At 46.8% G+C, this 18662-nt stretch overlaps 1 protein-coding gene across 1 annotated transcript in view; it reads left to right on the top strand.

Moving 5' to 3' along the window:
* RNF31 (ring finger protein 31) overlaps positions 1-18010 on the top strand; it is a 29949-nt gene extending 11939 nt beyond the window's left edge. The window contains exons 8-13 of the mRNA XM_068178396.1: positions 4859-5377; positions 7772-8056; positions 10700-10882; positions 13067-13297; positions 15308-15481; positions 17789-18010. Of these exons, the coding sequence (XP_068034497.1) occupies positions 4859-5377; positions 7772-8056; positions 10700-10882; positions 13067-13297; positions 15308-15481; positions 17789-18010 (1614 nt within the window). The remainder of the gene's footprint in view (positions 1-4858; positions 5378-7771; positions 8057-10699; positions 10883-13066; positions 13298-15307; positions 15482-17788) is intronic.
* Positions 18011-18662: the final 652 nt, after the last annotated feature.

Genomic DNA, 18662 nt, shown 5'->3' with positions numbered 1-18662 from the left:
AAAAAATATTGGGAATTTGGGGGGGGAAAACCGGGGATTTGGGAAAAAAAACGGGGAATTCGGGGGGAAAAAACGGGGATTTTGGGGGGAAAACGGGGATTTTGGGAAAAAAAAACGGGGATTTCGGGAAAAAACAACGGGGATTCGGGGGGAAAAAACGGGGATTTTGGGGAAAAATATTGGGAATTTGGGGGAAAAAACGGGGATTTCGGGAAAAAAACAACGGGGATTCGGGGGAAAAACGGGGAATTCGGGAAAAAACAACGGGGATTCGGGGGGAAAACGGGGAATTTGGGGAAAAATATTGGGAATTTCAGGGGAAAAACGGGGGTTTTGGGAAAAAAACCTGGGAATTCGGGGGGAAAAACAGGGATTTTAGGAAAAAAAACCGGGATTTCGGGAAAAAACAACGGGGATTTTGGGAAAAAAACAGGGATTTTGGGGAAAATATTGGGATTTCGGGAAAAAATAATGGGATTCGGGGAGGAAAACGGGGAATTTGGGGAAAAATATTGGGAATTCGGGGGGAAAAACGGGGAATTTGGGAAAAAAAACAACGGGGATTTCAGGGGAAAAAAACGGGGATTTTGGGGGGAAAAACGGGGATTTTGGGAAAAAAAAATGGGGATTTCGGGAAAAATATTGGGGATTTCAGGGGAAAAACGGGGAATTTGGGGGAAAAACCAACAGGGATTTCGGGAAAAAATAATGGGATTCGGGGGAAAAACGGGGAATTTGGGAAAAAAAACCTGGGATTTGGGGGAAAAATGGGGAATTTGGGAAAAAATATTGGGAATTCAGGGGAAAATATTGGGATTTTGGGAAAAAAAATGGGGATTTGGGGGAAAAACCAACGGGGATTTCGGGAAAAAATAATGGGATTCGGGGGAAAAACGGGGAATTTGGGAAAAAAAACGGGGATTTCGGGGGGAAAAACGGGGATTTTGGGAAAAAACAACGGGGATTTGGGGGGGAAAGGGGGAATTTGGGAAAAAATAACGGGGATTCGGGGGGAAAACGGGGATTTCGGGAAAAAAAATAATGGGATTCGGGGGGAAAATGGGGATTTTGGAAAAAAAAACCTGGGATTTTTGGGAAAAAACGGGGATTTCGGGAAAAAAAACGGGGATTTCGGGAAAAAATAATGGGATTCGGGGGAAAAATGGGGAATTCGGGAAAAAAAAACGGGGATTTTGGGAAAAAAACGGCGATTTCGGGGGAAAAAACTGGGATTTTGGGGGGAAAAAACGGGGATTTCGGGAAAAAACAACTGGGATTCGGGGGAAAAACGGGGAATTTGGGGAAAAATATTGGGAATTTGGGGGGGAAAACGGGGATTTGGGAAAAAAAACGGGGAATTCGGGAAAAAACAACGGGGATTCGGGGCCAAAACCGGGGAATTTGGGGAAAAAATATTGGGAATTGGGGGAAAAACGGGGATTTCGGGAAAAAAAATAATGGGGATTCGGGGGGAAAAACGGGGAATTTGGGAAAAAATATTGGGAATTTCAGGGGAAAAACGGGGATTTTGGGAAAAAAACCTGGGAATTCGGGGGGAAAAACGAGGATTTTAGGAAATAAATCAGGATTTAGGGGGAAAAATGGATTTTTTGGGGGGAAAAATGAGGATTTTGGGAAAAAATGGGGATTTTTGGGGGAAAAAAGGGATTTTGGGGAAAAAAATAAGGATTTTGGGGGGAAAAAACCAATGGGGATTTTGGGGAAAAACGGGGATTTTGGGAAAAAAAAAAAGGGTTTTGGGGGAAAAAACGGGGATTTTGGGAAAAAATATTGGGAATTCGGGGGGAAAAACAGGGATTTTGGGAAAAAAAAACGGGGATTGTGGGGGGAAAAACAAACGAGGATTTTGGTGGAAAAACGGGCATTTTGGGAAAAAAACCTGGGATTTCAGGGGGAAAAAATGGGGGGTTTGGGAAAAAAAATGGATTTTTTTTGGGGAAAAATGGGGATTTTTGGAAAAAATGGGGATTTTGGGGGGGAAAATGGGATTTTGGGGAAAAAAAATAAGGATTTTGGGGAGAAAAAAGGGGGATTTTGGGAAAAACAAACGGGGATTTTGGGGGGAAAAACGGGGATTTCGGGAAAAAATATAGGGAATTCGGGGGGAAAATGGGGAATTTGGGAAAAAATAATGGGAATTCGGGGGAAAAAATTGGGATTTTGGGGAAAAAAACGGGGATTTGGGGGGAAAAACAACGGGGATTCGGGGGAAAAATGGGGATTTTGGGAAAAAAAATAATGGGGATTCGGGGGGAAAACGGGGAATTTGGGAAAAAATAATGGGGATTCGGGGGAAAATATTGGGATTTTGGGAAAAAAAATGGGAATTTGGGGGAAAAATGGGGAATTTGGGGAAAAACAACGGGGATTTCGGGGGGAAAACAAACAAGGAATTTTGGAGGGAAAAATGGGGAATTTGGGAAAAACCAACGGGGATTTTGGGGGAAAATATTGGGATTTCGGGGGAAAAACGGGGATTTTGGGAAAAACCAGCGGGGATTTCGGGGGAAAAACCAACGGGAATTTCGGGGAAAAACGGGAATTTTGGGGAAAAAAATAAGGATTTTGGGGGGAAAAAACAGGGATTTGGGAAAAAATGGGGATTCGGGGGGAAAAGGGGGGAATTTGGGAAAAACAAACGGGGATTTCGGGGGATAAAACGGGGATTTTGGGAAAAACAAACGGGGATTTCGGGGGGGAAAAGGGGGATTTTGGGAAAAAAACCTGGGAATTTGGGGGGAAAAATGGGGATTTTGGAAAAACCAACGGGGAATTTGGGGGGAAAAACGGGGAATTTGGGAAAAAAAAACCGGGATTTTGGGGGGAAAACGGGGATTTGGGAAAAAAAATGGATTTTTTTGGGGAAAAAAGGGGGATTTTGGGAAAAAATGGATTTTTGGGGGGAAAAATGTGAATTTTTGTGTGGAAAAAAGGGGATTTTGGGGAAAACAAATGGATTTTTGGGGGGAAAAAGTCAGGATTTTGGGGAGAAAAAAACAGGAATTTTGGGGAAAAAAAAAACGGATTTTGGGGGGAAAAATGGATTTTTTTGGGGGGAAAAATGGGAATTTTGGGGAAAAAACGGGGATTTTGGGGGGGAAATCAGGGGTTTTGGAATAAAAATGGATTTTTAGGGGGAAAAAATGGGGATTTTTGTGAAAATTTTGGGGGGAAAATTGGGAATTTTGGGAGGAAAATTGGGAATTTTGGGGGGAAAAATTGGGAATTTCGGGGGGAAAATTGGGAATTACGGGGAGGAAAATTGGGAATTTAATGGGGAAAATTGGGAATTTTGGGAGGGAAAATTGGGAATTTTGGGAGGAAAATTGTGGATATAATGGGAAAATTGGGAATTTAATGGGGAAAATTGGGAATTTTGGTGGAAAATTGGGAATTTTGGGAGGGAAAATTGGGAATTTCGGGGAGGAAAATCGAGAATTTAATGGGGAAAATAAAGATTTTTCGGAGGGAAAATTGGGAATTTTGGGGGGAAAATTGGGAATTTAATGGGGAAAATTAAGATTTTTCAGATGGAAAATCGGGAATTTTGGGGGAAAGTTGGGAATTTTGGGAGGAAAGTTGGGAATTTTGGGAGGAAAAATGGGAATTTTGGGGGAAAATGGGAATTTTGGGGTAAAATTGGGAATTTTGGGGGAAAATGGGAATTTTGGGGTAAAATTGGGAATTTTGGTGGAAAATTGGGAATTTTGGGGGAAAATTGGGAATTTTGGGGGGAAAATAAAGACTTTTCGGAGATAAAATTGGGAATTTTGGGGGGAAATTTGGGAATTTAATGGGAAAATTGGGAATTTAATGGGGAAAATTGGGAATTTAATGGGAAAATTGGGAATTTAATGGGGAAAATTGGGAATTTTGGGAGGGAAAATTGGGAATTTTGGGAGGGAAAATTGGGAATTTTGGGAGGAAAATTGGGACTTTTGGGGGAAAATGGGAATTTAATGGCGAAAATTGGGAGTTTTGGAGGGGAAAATTGGGAATTTGGGGAGGAAAATTGGGAATTTTGGGGGGAAAATCAGGAATTTTGGGGTAAAATTGGGAATTTTGGTGGAAAATTGGGAATTTTGGGGGGAAATTGGGAATTTAATGGGGAAAATCGGGGATTTAATGGGAAAATCAGGAATTTAATGGGAAAATTGGGAATTCTGGGCAGAAAAAATGTGAATTTTGGATAGAAATAGGGAATTTTGGGGGAAAATTATGAATTTTGGGGGGAAAAATTGGGAATTTCTGGGGGAGAATTGGGAATTTTGGTGGAAAATTGGGAATTTTGGGAGGGAAAATTGGGAATTTCGGGGAGGAAAATCGAGAATTTAATGGGGAAAATAAAGATTTTTCGGAGGGAAAATTGGGAATTTTGGGGGGAAAATTGGGAATTTAATGGGGAAAATTAAGATTTTTCAGATGGAAAATCGGGAATTTTGGGGGAAAGTTGGGAATTTTGGGAGGAAAGTTGGGAATTTTGGGAGGAAAAATGGGAATTTTGGGGGAAAATGGGAATTTTGGGGTAAAATTGGGAATTTTGGTGGAAAATTGGGAATTTTGGGGGAAAATAAAGACTTTTCGGAGATAAATTTGGGAATTTTGGGGGGAAATTTGGGAATTTAATGGGAAAAATTGGGAATTTTGGGAGGAAAATTGGGAATTTTGGGGGGAAATGGGAATTTAATGGAGAAAATTGGGAGTTTTGGGGGGAAAATTGGGAATTTTGGGGGAAAATTGGGAATTTTGAGGGAAAATCGGGAATTTTGGGGGAAAATTGGGAATTTAATGGGAAAAATCAGGAATTTTGGCCTCTCTGCTCCATTTTGTGTCGCAGCCAAGCCCCGCCCCCTCCCAGCTCTGGCCCTGCCCCCGCTGCACTTTCCTCAACCAAGGCCACGCCCCCTCCTGCGAAATGTGCGGCGCAGACCACGCCCCTTCCGGTGACATCACCTCCGGCGTGACCACGCCCACTCCCGGTGTTTTTTCTGCATCTTCCGGGTTGGCCGATGTTACTTCCGGTTCCGGCCCCGCCTCTTCCGCTGACGACAATTCCACTTCCGAGTCCGTTGTGGCGACTTCCGGTGTGGATAATTCAACTTCCGGTGCCGGCGAACCCACTTCCGGTGTCGGCGAATCCACTTCCGGGCTCGACCATTCCACTTCCGGTGGGAGTGAGGCCACTTCCGGGCTTGAAAATTCCACTTCCGGGGTCGGGAATTCGGCTGCGGAAGTTGGGAATTCCACTTCCGGGTCTGCTGACGTCACTTCCGGGGCAGGCCCCGCCCCCTCGCGCGACGCTTTGCGGCAGAGGAAGCTGCGGGAGGACGGGCGCCGCCTGGTGGCGCTCGTGAGGGTGAGCGGATTTCGGCGGGAAAGCCGGAAATTTCGGGGAAATTCGGGAATTTTCGGGGATTTTTGGGAATTCTGGGCCGGGTTTGAGAGGATTTTGGGAAGAAATTTTGTGGAATTTTGGGATTTTTGGGAAAATTCGGGTTTTTTTGGTAGAATTTAGGTAATTTTTAGGGAAAATGTTGCTGGATTTGGGGATTTTTGGGGATTTTTGGGAATTCTGGGCCGGGTTTGAGAGGATTTTGGGAAGAAATTTTGCTGAATTTGGGGATTTTTGGGGATTTTTGGGAATTCTGGGCCGGGTTTGAGAGGATTTTGGGAAGAAATTTTGCTGAAATTTGGGATTTTTGGGGATTTTGGGGGATTTTTGGAAATTCTGGGCCGGGTTTGAGAGGATTTTGGGAAGAAATTTTGCTGAATTTGGGGATTTTTGGGCATTTTTGGGGATTTTTGGGAATTCTGGGCTGGGTTTGAGAGGATTTTGGGAAGAAATTTTGCTGAATTTGGGGATTTTTGGGGATTTTGGGGGATTTTTGGAAATTCTGGGCCGGGTTTGAGAGGATTTTGGGAAGAAATTTTGCTGAATTTGGGGATTTTTGGGCATTTTTGGGGATTTTTGGGAATTCTGGGCTGGGTTTGAGAGGATTTTGGGAAGAAATTTTGCTGAATTTGGGGATTTTTGGGGATTTTGGGGGATTTTTGGGGATTTTTGGGAATTCTGGGCCAGGTCTGAGAGGATTTTGGGAAGAAATTTTGTTGAATTTTGGGGATTTTTGGGGAAATTTGGGGATTTTTGGGGATTTTTGGGAATTCTGGGCCGGGTTTGAGAGGATTTTGGGAAGAAATTTTGTGGAATTTTGGGATTTTTGGGAAAATTCGGGTTTTTTTGGTAGAATTTAGGTAATTTTTAGGGAAAATGTTGCTGGATTTGGGGATTTTTGGGGATTTTTGGGAATTCTGGGCCGGGTTTGAGAGGATTTTGGGAAGAAATTTTGCTGAATTTTGGGATTTTTGGGAAAATTTGGGTTTTTTTGGTAGAATTTAGGTAATTTTTAGGGAAAATGTCGCTGAATTTGGGGATTTTTGGGGATTTTTGGGGATTTTTGGGAATTCTGGGCCGGGTTTGCGAGGATTTTAGGGAAGAAATTTTGCTGAATTTGGGGATTTTTGGGCATTTTTGGGGATTTTTGGGAATTCTGGGCTGGGTTTGAGAGGATTTTGGGAAGAAATTTTGTTGAAATTTGGGATTTTTGGGGATTTTTGGGAATTCTGGGCCGGGTTTGAGAGGATTTTGGGAAGAAATTTTGCTGAATTTGGGGATTTTTGGGGATTTTTGGGGATTTTTGGGGATTTTTGGGAATTCTGGGCCGGGTTTGAGAGGATTTTGGGAAGAAATTTTGCTGAATTTGGGGATTTTTGGGGATTTTGGGGGATTTTTGGGAATTCTGGGCCGGGTTTGAGAGGATTTTGGGAGGAAATTTTGCTGAATTTGGGGATTTTTGGGGATTTTTGGGAATTCTGGGCCGGGTTTGAGAGGATTTTGGGAAGAAATTTTGTGGAATTTTGGGATTTTTGGGAAAATTCGGGTTTTTTTGGTAGAATTTAGGTAATTTTTAGGGAAAATGTTGCTGGATTTGGGGATTTTTGGGGATTTTTGGGGATTTTTGGGAATTCTGGGCCGGGTTTGAGAGGATTTTGGGAAGAAATTTTGTGGAATTTTGGGATTTTTGGGAAAATTCGGGTTTTTTTGGTAGAATTTAGGTAATTTTTAGGGAAAATGTTGCTGGATTTGGGGATTTTTGGGGATTTTTGGGAATTCTGGGCCAGGTTTGAGAGGATTTTGGGAAGAAATTTTGTTGAATTTTGGGGATTTTTGGGGAAATTTGGGGATTTTTGGGGATTTTTGGGAATTCTGGGCTGGGTTTGAGAGGATTTTGGGAAGAAATTTTGCTGAATTTGGGGATTTTTGGGGATTTTGGGGGATTTTTGGAAATTCTGGGCCGGGTTTGAGAGGATTTTGGGAAGAAATTTTGCTGAAATTTGGGATTTTTGGGGATTTTTGGGAATTCTGGGCCGGGTTTGTTCGGATGTTTTTGATTTGCTGATTTTTTTGGATAATTTTGGGTTTTTTCCCCGAGAGATTTTGCTGAGTTTGGGGATTTTTAGTGAAAATTCGATGAATTTGATGATTTTTTGGAGTAATTTTACCGGATTTTGGGGGAAGTTTTAGAATTTTAAAGGATTTTGGGGATTTTTCTGGAATTATTCGTGAAATTTTTTTGTTTTTTCTTGAAATATGGGATGCCTGGTGGGAATTTCCGTAAATTTGGGGATTTTTGTGGAAGTTTTTGCGGATTTTTCTGGATTTTTCCCAGAATTCTCTCTCTCCTCCCCCCAGGCCGCCGAATCCCAAGGTCTCCCCCCGGAAGCTCTTGGCCCCGCCCCCTTTTCGCATCTTCCGGAACCTTCTGGCTCCGCCCCCAACCCCGAATCCCAAATCCGGCACTTCCGGAGCCGCCTCGGGGGGGTCCTCAAGGCCCTCCTGGAGGCGGGGTCTGACCAAAAAGGAGGCGGGGCCTCCCTAGGGCCCTTCTCATTGGCCGAAGCTGCCTGGGCGTGGCTGGAGGGGGAGGGGCAGCTTGACCGCGCCCACCGCATTCTGATTGGCCGGAGGAAGCAGCAGGTGAGAGAGGGCGGGGCTCGGAGGTTGGGGTGGGAATGGCGGGAATTGGGGGCGGGGCTTAAAATTTGGGGTAAAAATGGCGGAATTCAGATCCAAAATGGCGGAAATTGGGTGCAAAATGGCGGCAAAGGGGGCGGAGCTTCAACATTAGGGGGTGGGGCTTTGGCTTTGGGGGGGAATTGGGGTGTGGGTGGGGCTTGAGTAGTGGGAGGGGCTAAAGCATGCCCATATAAGGGCATGGGTGGGGCTTAAAGTGGTTTTTACTGGTTTGTACTGGTTCAAGCCAAACCGAGCTGGTCCAGACTGGTTTGTACTGGTCCAAACTGGTCCAGACTGGTTTGTACTGGTCCAAACTGGTCCAGTCTGGTTTGTACTGGTCCAAACTGGTCCAGACTGGTTTGTACTGGTCCAAACTGGTCCAGACTGGTTTGTACCGGTCCGTACTGGTCCAGACTGGTTTGTACTGGTCCAAACTGGTCCAGACTGGTTTGTACTGGTCCAAACTGGTCCAGACTGGTTTGTACCGGTCCGTACTGGTCCAGACTGGTTTGTACCGGTCCGTACTGGTCCAGACTGGTTTGTACTGGTCCAAACTGGTCCAGACTGGTTTCTACTGGTCCAAACTGGTCCAGACTGGTTTGTACTGGTCCAAACTGGTCTAGACTGGTTTGTACTGGTCCAAACTGGTCCAGACTGGTTTGTACTGGTCCAAACTGGTCCAAACTGGTTTATACTGGTCTGAGAAAGATGCAAATGAGGCAAATTTTTCTTTAAATACTGGGGATTTTGGCGAAATTTGCCGGTTTTCAATGGTTTGTACTGGTTTTTACTGGTTTGTACTGGTCCAAACCAGTCTGAACCAGGCTGTACTGGCCCATACTGGTCCAAACTGGTTTGTACTGGTCCAAACTGGTTTTTACTGGTCCCAACTGGTTTCTACTGGTCCAAGAACTTGGAAATCAGACAGATTTTGGTGTAAAAAGCGAGGGTTTTGGTGATTTTTACTGGTTTTTACTGGTTTTTACTGGTTTTTACTGGTTTTTACTGGTCAAAACCAACCCAAACCGGTCCAAACCAGTCTGTACCAGTGCGTTCTACTTTGTACTGGTCCAAACTGGTTTTTACTGGTCCCAACTGGTTTCTACTGGTCCAAGAACTTGGAAATCAGACAGATTTTGGTGTAAAAAGTGAGGATTTTGGTGATTTTTACTGGTTTTTACTGGTTTTTACTGGTCAAAACCAACCCAAACCGGTCCAAACCAGTCTGTACCAGTGCGTTCTACTTTGTACTGGTCCAAACTGGTTTTTACTGGTCCCAACTGGTTTCTACTGGTCCAAGAACTTGGAAATTAGGCAGATTTTTGTGTAAAAAGCGACAATTTTGGTGATTTTTACTGGTTTTTACTGGTTTTTACTGGTCCAAACCAATCCAAACCGGTCCAAACCAGTCTGTACCAGCGCATTCTACTTTGTACTGGTCCAAACTGGTTTTTACTGGTCCCAACTGGTTTCTACTGGTCCAAGAACTTGGAAATCAGACAGATTTTTGTGTAAAAAGTGAGGATTTTGGTAAATTTTACTGGTTTTTACTGGTTTTTACTGGTCAAAACCAATCCAAACCGGTCCAAACCAGTCTGTACCAGTGCGTTCTGCTTTGTACTGGTCCAAACTGGTTTTTACTGGTCCAAACTGGTTTTTACTGGTCCAAGAACTTGGAAATCAGGCAGATTTTTGTGTAAAAAGCGACGATTTTGGTGATTTTTACTGGTTTTTACTGGTTTTTACTGGTTTTTACTGGTTTTTACTGGTTTTTACTGGTTTATACTGGTCCAAACCAATCCAAACCGGTCCAAACCAGTCTGTACCAGTGCCTTCTACTTTGTACTGGTCCAAACTGGTTTTTACTGGTCCCAACTGGTTTCTACTGGTCCAAGAACTTGGAAATCAGGCAGATTTTGGTGTAAAAAGTGAGGATTTTGGTGAATTTTACTGGTTTTTACTGGTTTTTACTGGTCAAAACCAATCCAAACCAGTCCAAACCAGTCTGTACCAGTGCATTCTACTTTGTACTGGTCCAAACTGGTTTTTACTGGTCCCAACTGGTTTCTACTGGTCCAAGAACTTGGAAATCAGACAGATTTTGGTGTAAAAAGTGACGATTTTGGTAAATTTTACTGGTTTTTACTGGTTTTTACTGGTTTTTACTGGTCAAAACCAATCCAAACCAGTCCAAACCAGTCTGTACCAGTGCCTTCTACTTTGTACTGGTCCAAACTGGTTTTTACTGGTCCCAACTGGTTTCTACTGGTCCAAGAACTTGGAAATCAGACAGATTTTGGTGTAAAAAGTGAGGGGTTTGGTAAATTTTACTGGTTTTTACTGGTTTTTACTGGTCAAAACCAATCCAAACCGGTCCAAACCAGTCTGTACCAGTGCGTTCTACTTTGTACTGGTCCAAACTGGTTTTTACTGGTCCCAACTGGTTTTTACTGGTCCAAACTGGTTTCTACTGGTCCAAGAACTTGGAAATCAGGCAGATTTTGGTGTAAAAAGCGACGATTTTGGTGATTTTTACTGGTTTTTACTGGTTTATACTGGTCCAAACCGGTCTGAACTGGTCCGAACTGGTTTGTGCTGGTGCAGCTGCGGCTCCTGTCCAGCCTCGGTTTCCCCGAGCCCGCCCCCGCGGCGGCGGCGCTGCAGCGGCAGCAGGGCAGCCTCTGGGGGGCGCTGCAGGAGCTGCAGCGGCTCCGGCTCCGCCCCTTCCGCTTACGTCAGCAGCAGGGGGCGGAGCCAGGGCTGGACTTCAATCAGCCCGACCAGCAGGTAACTGGTTTGTACTGGTTTGTACTGGGAGGGGTTTTGGGGTTACTGGTTTATACTGGGAGGGGACTGGGAGGGGTTTTGGGGTTACTGGTTTGTACTGGGAGGGGACTGGGAGGGGTTTTGGGGTTACTGGTTTGTACTGGTTTGTACTGGGAAGGGACTGGGAGGGGTTTTGGGGTTACTGGTTTGTACTGGGAGGGGACTGGGAGGGGTTTTGGGGTTACTGGTTTGTACTGGGAGGGGACTGGGAGGGGTTTTGGGGTTACTGGTTTGTACTGGGAGGGACTGGGAGGGGTTTTGGGGTTACTGGTTTGTACTGGTTTGTACTGGGAGGGGACTGGGAGGGGTTTTGGGGTTACTGGTTTGTACTGGGAAGGGACTGGGAGGGGACTGGGAGGGACTGGGAGGGGTTTTGGGGTTACTGGGAGGGACTGGGAGGGACTGGGAGGGGTTTTGGGGTTAATGGTTTGTACTGGTTTGTACTGGGAGGGGACTGGGAGGGACTGGGAGGGGTTTTGGGGTTACTGGTTTGTACTGGTTTATACTGGGAGGGGACTGGGAGGGGTTTTGGGGTTACTGGTTTGTACTGGTTTGTACTGGGAAGGGACTGGGAGGGGTTTTGGGGTTACTGGTTTGTACTGGGAGGGACTGGGAGGGGTTTTGGGGTTACTGGTTTGTACTGGTTTGTACTGGGAAGGGACTGGGAGGGGTTTTGGGGTTACTGGTTTGTACTGGGAGGGACTGGGAGGGGTTTTGGGGTTACTGGTTTGTACTGGTTTGTACTGGGAGGGACTGGGAGGGGACTGGGAGGGGACTGGGAGGGGTTTTGGGGTTACTGGTTTGTACTGGGATGAACTGGGAGGGGACTGGGAGGGTTTTGGGGTTACTGGTTTGTACTGGGAGGGACTGGGAGGGGTTTTGGGGTTACTGGTTTGTACTGGTTTGTACTGGGAGGGGTTTTGGGGTTACTGGTTTGTACTGGGAGGGACTGGGAGGGGTTTTGGGGTTACTGGTTTGTACTGGTTTGTACTGGGAAGGGACTGGGAGGGGTTTTGGGGTTACTGGTTTGTACTGGGAGGGGACTGGGAGGGGTTTTGGGGTTACTGGTTTGTACTGGTTTGTACTGGGAAGGGACTGGGAGGGGTTTTGGGGTTACTGGTTTGTACTGGTTTGTACTGGGAGGGACTGGGAGGGGACTGGGAGGGGACTGGGAGGGGTTTTGGGGTTACTGGTTTGTACTGGGATGAACTGGGAGGGGACTGGGAGGGTTTTGGGGTTACTGGTTTGTACTGGGAGGGACTGGGAGGGGTTTTGGGGTTACTGGTTTGTACTGGTTTGTACTGGGAGGGGTTTTGGGGTTACTGGTTTGTACTGGGAGGGACTGGGAGGGGTTTTGGGGTTACTGGTTTGTACTGGTTTGTACTGGGAAGGGACTGGGAGGGGTTTTGGGGTTACTGGTTTGTACTGGTTTGTACTGGGAGGGACTGGGAGGGGACTGGGAGGGGACTGGGAGGGGTTTTGGGGTTACTGGTTTGTACTGGGATGAACTGGGAGGGGACTGGGAGGGTTTTGGGGTTACTGGTTTGTACTGGTTTGCACTGGGAAGGGACTGGGAGGGGTTTTGGGGTTACTGGTTTGTACTGGGAAGGGACTGGGAGGGGTTTTGGGGTTACTGGTTTGTACTGGTTTGTACTGGGAGGGGACTGGGAGGGGTTTTGGGGTTACTGGTTTGTACTGGGAGGGACTGGGAGGGGTTTTGGGGTTACTGGGAGGGACTGGGATGGAGTTTTGGCCTTACTGGTTTTTACTGGTTTCATGTTCTTCCTTACTGGTTTTGGTTTATTTGGCTAGTGGTTTGTACTGGTTTATACTGGTTTGGCTACTGGGATGAACTGGGATGAACTGGGATGAATTGGGAGTGCATTTGGGGTTACTGGGATGAACTGGGATGCAGTTTTGGCCTTACTGGTTCATAGTGGTTGATACTGGTTTATACTGGTCCATACTGGTCCATACTGGTTTGTACTGGTTCGTACTGGTCCATACTGGTTTATACTGGTTTATACTGGTCCATACTGGTCCATACTGGTTTGTACTGGTTCGTACTGGTCCATACTGGTTTATACTGGTCCATACTGGTCCATACTGGTTTATACTGGTTCATACTGGTTTCTCTCCCCACAGGCCCTCGTCCGTCAGATTTTGGCCACTTGCCCCGTGGCCAGCTGGGGCCGGGCGTTACTGGTGGCCAGTTTGGGCCGGGAACTGGGACTGGGGCTGCTGGCGGCTCCCAGTAAGGAGCCCTTACTGGTTGAACTGGTGGAGGCCGTGGGGTCCTGCCCCGACCGGGCTGTCCTGCGCAGGCGCCTGCGCTGCGAGTGCGCCGTCTGCGGCTGGGGGCTGCCGCGCCAACTGGTGAGCACTGGTTTGGACTGGTTTGGACTGGTTTGGACTGGTTTGGACTGGGAGGGGGCTGGGATAAACTGGGAGGGACTGGGAGGGGACTGGGATAAACTGGGAGGGAACTGGGGGGGACTGAGGGGGACTGGGAGGGCGTTAAAGGGTTAAAAATGGGGGAAAATGGGGATTTGGGGTTACTGGTTTGTACTGGTTTGTACTGGGAGGGGAATGGGATAAAATATTGGGAGTTACTGGGGTGAACTGGGATGAACTGGGACAAACTGGTTCTTACTGGTTTGATGTTTTAATGGCTGCAATTCTCACAGCGGCCACTGGGGGCAGCGCCACCATTAACCCCAATGAACTGGGCTCAAACCAGTTCAAACCAGTTCCTTACTGGTTTATACTGCTTTATACTGGTTTATACTGGTTTATACTGGTTTATTCTGGTGTGGGGCTGTTGGGGTCTTACTGGGATGAACTGGGATGAACTGGGAGCTACTGGGATGAACTGGTTTGATGTTTTAATGGCTGCAATTCCCTCAGCAGCCACTGGGGGCAGCGCCACCATTAACCCCAATGAACAGGGCTCAAACCAGTTCAAACCAGTTCCTTACTGGTTTATACTGGTTTATACTGGTTTATACTGGTTTATACTGGTGTGGGGCTGTCGGGGTCTTACTGGGGTGAACTGGGATGAACTGGTTCTTACTGGTTTGATGTTTTAATGGCTGCAATTCCCTCAGCAGCCACTGGGGGCAGCGCCACCATTAACCCCAATGAACTGGGCTCAAACCAGTTCAAACCAGTTCCTTACTGGTTTATACTGGTTTATACTGGTTTATACTGGTTTATACTGGTGTGGGGCTGTTGGGGTCTTACTGGGATGAACTGGGACAAACTGGGAGCTACTGGGACGAACTGGTTTAATGTTTCAATGGCTGCAATTCCCTCAGCAGCCACTGGGGGCAGCGCCACCATTAACCCCAATGAACTGGGCTCAAACCAGTTCAAACCAGTTCCTTACTGGTTTATACTGGTTTGTACTGGTTTGTACTGGTGTGGGGCTGTCAGAGTCTTACTGGGATGAACTGGGAGCTACTGGGATGAACTGGTTTGATGTTTTAATGGCTGCAGTTCCCTCAGCAGCCACTGGGGGCAGCGCCACCATTAACCCCAATGAACTGGGCTCAAACCAGTTCAAACCAGTTCCTTACTGGTTTATACTGGTTTATACTGGTGTGGGGCTGTTGGGGTCTTACTGGGATGAACTGGGATGAACTGGGAGCTACTGGTTTGATGTTTTAATGGCTGCAATTCCCTCAGCAGCCACTGGGGGCAGCGCCACCATTAACCCCAATGAACTGGGCTGAAACCAGTTCAAACCAGTTCCTTACTGGTTTATACTGGTTTATACTGGTTTATACTGGTTTATACTGGTTTATACTGGTTTATACTGGTGTGGGGCTGTCAGAGTCTTACTGGGATGAACTGGGAGCTACTGGGACGAACTGGTTTGATGTTTCAATGGCTGCAATTCCCTCAGCGGCCACTGGGGGCCGCGCCACCATTAACCCCAATGAACAGGGCTCAAACCAGTTCAAACCAGTTCCTTACTGGTTTATATTGGTTTATACTGGTTTATACTGGTATGGGGCTGTCGGGGTCTTACTGGGATGAACTGGGATGAACTGGTTCTTACTGGTTTGATGTTTCAATGGCTGCAATTCCCTCAGCAGCCACTGGGGGCAGCGCCACCATTAACCCCAATGAACTGGGCTCAAACCAGTTCAAACCAGCTCCTTACTGGTTTATACTGGTTTATACTGGTGTGGGGCTGCTGGCGGCTTCCTGGGGTGAAGTGGGACAAACTGGGAGCTACTGGGACAAACTGGTTTGATGTTTTAATGGCTGCAATTCCCTCAGCAGCCACTGGGGGCAGCGCCACCATTAACCCAAATGAACTGGGCTCAAACCAGTTCAAACCAGTTCCTTACTGGTTTATACTGGTTTGTACTGGTGCAGATGCAGTGGCTGCCGGGCTGCTCGTGCCCGCTGTGCCCCGAGTGCTTCCGGCTGCACTTCACGGTGGGGCTGAGGGAGAGGGGCGTGGGCGCCCTGGGCTGCCCCAGCTGCGGCCGCCCCGACCTGCGCGACGACGCCCAGCGCCTCTGGTACTGGTCCACGCTGGAGCCCGCGGTACTGGTTTATACTGGTTTATACTGGTTTATACTGGGAGGGTGTTGGGGGGCACTGGGAGTGGATTGGGAGGGATTTGGGGGCGCCGGGAGGGAGTTAAAGGGTTAAAAATGGGGGAAAATGGAAAAAAAAGAGGGGAAAATGGGGATCTGGGGTTACTGGTTTATACTGGTTTATACTGGTTTATACTGGTTTATACTGGTTTATACTGGTTTATACTGGGAGGGCGCTGGGGGGCACTGGGGGTGGATTGGGAGGGGTTTGGGGGCACTGGGAGGGAGTTAAAGGGTTAAAAAGGGAGGGGAAATTGGGGAAAATGGGGAAAAAAGGGTATTTTGGGGTTACTGGTTTATACTGGTTTATACTGGTTTATACTGGTTTATACTGGGAGGGTGTTGGGGGGCACTGGGGGTGGATTGGGAGGGGTTTGGGGGCACCGGGAGGGAGTTAAAGGGTTAAAAAGGGAGGGGAAATTGGGGGAAAAACGGGAAAAAAGGGAATTTTGGGGTTACTGGTTTATACTGGTTGATACTGGTTGATACTGGTTTATACTGGTTTATACTGGTTTATACTGGGAGGGTGTTGGGGGGCACTGGGAGTGGATTGGGAGGGGTTTGGGGGCACCAGGAGGGCGTTAAAGGGTTAAAAAGGGAGGGGAAATTGGGGAAAATGGGGAAAAAGGGAATTTTGGGGTTACTGGTTTATACTGGTTTATACTGGTTTATACTGGTTTATACTGGGAGGGCGCCGGGAGGGGTTGGGAGTGGATTGGGAGGGGTTTGGGGGAACCGGGAGGGAGTTAAAGGGTTAAAAAGGGAGGGGGAAAGTGGGGAAAAAACGGGAAAAAGGGCATTTTGGGGTTACTGGTTTATACTGGTTTGGTACTGGTTTATACTGGTTTATACTGGTTTATACTGGGAGCGCGCTGGGGGGCACTGGGGGTGGATTGGGAGGGGTTTGGGGGCACTGGGAGGGAGTTAAAAGGTTAAAAAGGAAGGGGAAAGTGGGGAAAAACGGGAAAAAAGGTCATTTTGGGGTTACTGGTTTATACTGGTTTGGTACTGGTTTATACTGGTTTATACTGGTTTATACTGGGAGGGCACCGGGAGGGGTTGGGAGTGGATTGGGAGGGGTTTGGGAGCACCGGGAGGGAGTTAAAGGGTTAAAAAGAGAGGGGAAAGTGGGGAAAAACGGGAAAAAAGGGTATTTTGGGGTTACTGGTTTATACTGGTTTGGTACTGGTTTATACTGGTTTATACTGGTTTATACTGGGAGGACGCTGGGGGGCACTGGGGGTGGATTGGGAGGGGTTTTGGGGGCGCCGGGAGGGAGTTAAAGGGTTAAAAAGGGAGGGGAAATTGGGGAAAATGGGGAAAAAAAGGGCATTTTGGGGTTACTGGTTTATACTGGTTTATACTGGTTTATACTGGGAGGGTGTTGGGGGGCACTGGGGGTGGATTGGGAGGGGTTTGGGGGCACCGTGAGGGAGTTAAAGGGTTAAAAAGGGAGGGGAAAGTGGGGAAAAACGGGAAAAAAGGGCATTTTGGGGTTACTGGTTTATACTGGTTTGGTACTGGTTTATACTGGTTTATACTGGTTTATACTGGGAGGGCGCTGGGGGGCACTGGTTTGTACTGGGAGGGCACTGGGGCAAACTGGGGAGAACTGGGAGGGAGTTCAAGGGTTAAAAAAAGGGTTAAATTCAGCATTGGGCTCACTGGTTTATACTGGTTTATACTGGTTTATACTGGTTTATACTGGTTTGGACATTTTGCCTTACTGGTTTATACTGGGAGCCCTTACTGGTTTATACTGGGAGCTCCTAGAACCCTTTAGAACCCACTGGGAACCCCCAGTTTGATGTTTCATCTTACTGGTTTATACTGGTTTATACTGGTTTATACTGGCTTATACTGGTTTGGACATTTTGCCTTACTGGTTTATACTGGGAGCCCTTACTGGTTTATACTGGGAGCTCCTAGAACCCTTTAGAACCCACTGGGAACCCCCAGTTTGATGTTTCACCTTACTGGTTTATACTGGTTTATACTGGTTTATACTGGTTTATACTGGTTTGGGCTTTTTGACTTACTGGTTTATACTGGGAGCCCTTACTGGTTTATACTGGTTTATACTGGGAGCTCCTGGAACCCTTTAGAATCCACTGGGAACCCCCAGTTTGATGTTTCACCTTACTGGTTTATACTGGTTTATACTGGTTTATACTGGTTTATACTGGTTCATACTGGTTTGGGCTTTTTGCTTTACTGGTTTATACTGGTTTATACTGGTTTATACTGGGAGCAGCTCCGGCGCTGCCTTGACCCCGACACCTTCGGTCTCGTGACCCGGAAGCTGACGGAGCTGGAGCTGCTGAGGGACCCCCAGTTCCTGTGGTGCCCCCATGTACTGGTTTATACTGTTTATACTGGTTCATACTGGTTTATACTGGTTTATACTGGTTTGGGGTCTGGGCTTACTGGTTTATACTGGGATGAACTGGGAGGGATTTTGGGGTTACTGGGATGAACTGGGAGGGATTTTGGGGTCACTGGTTTGAACTGGGAGGGGATTTCACCTTACTGGTTTATACTGGTTTGGGTTTTTTTCCTTACTGGTTTATACTGGTTTGTACTGGGATTTACTGGTTTGTACTGGATGAACTGGGAGGGGATTTGGGGTTACTGGGATGAACTGGGAGGGATTTTGGGGTCACTGGGATGAACTGGGAGGAGATTTCACCTTACTGGTTTATACTGGTTTGGCTTTTTTTCCTTACTGGTTTGTACTGGGATGAACTGGGAGGGGATTTGGGGTCACTGGGATGAACTGGGAGGGATTTTGGGGTCACTGGTTTGAACTGGGAGGAGATTTCACCTTACTGGTTTATACTGGTTTGGGATTTTTTTCCTTACTGGTTTATACTGGTTTGTACTGGGATTTACTGGTTTGTACTGGGATGAACTGGGAACTGGATTTGGGGTTACTGGGATGAACTGGGAGGGATTTTGGGGTCACTGGGATGAACTGGGAGGAGATTTCACCTTACTGGTTTATACTGGTTTGGGGTTTTGGCCTTACTGGTTTATACTGGTTTGGCTTTTTTTTCCTTACTGGTTTATACTGGGATGAACTGGGAGGGATTTTGGGGTTACTGGGATGAACTGGGAGGGATTTTGGG

This window comes from Anomalospiza imberbis, unplaced genomic scaffold, assembly GCF_031753505.1.
Source record: "Anomalospiza imberbis isolate Cuckoo-Finch-1a 21T00152 unplaced genomic scaffold, ASM3175350v1 scaffold_43, whole genome shotgun sequence".
Lineage (NCBI taxonomy): Eukaryota > Metazoa > Chordata > Aves > Passeriformes > Viduidae > Anomalospiza > Anomalospiza imberbis.
Note: the sequence above shows the minus strand (reverse complement) of the source record. Positions and strands in the feature narration are given on the sequence as shown.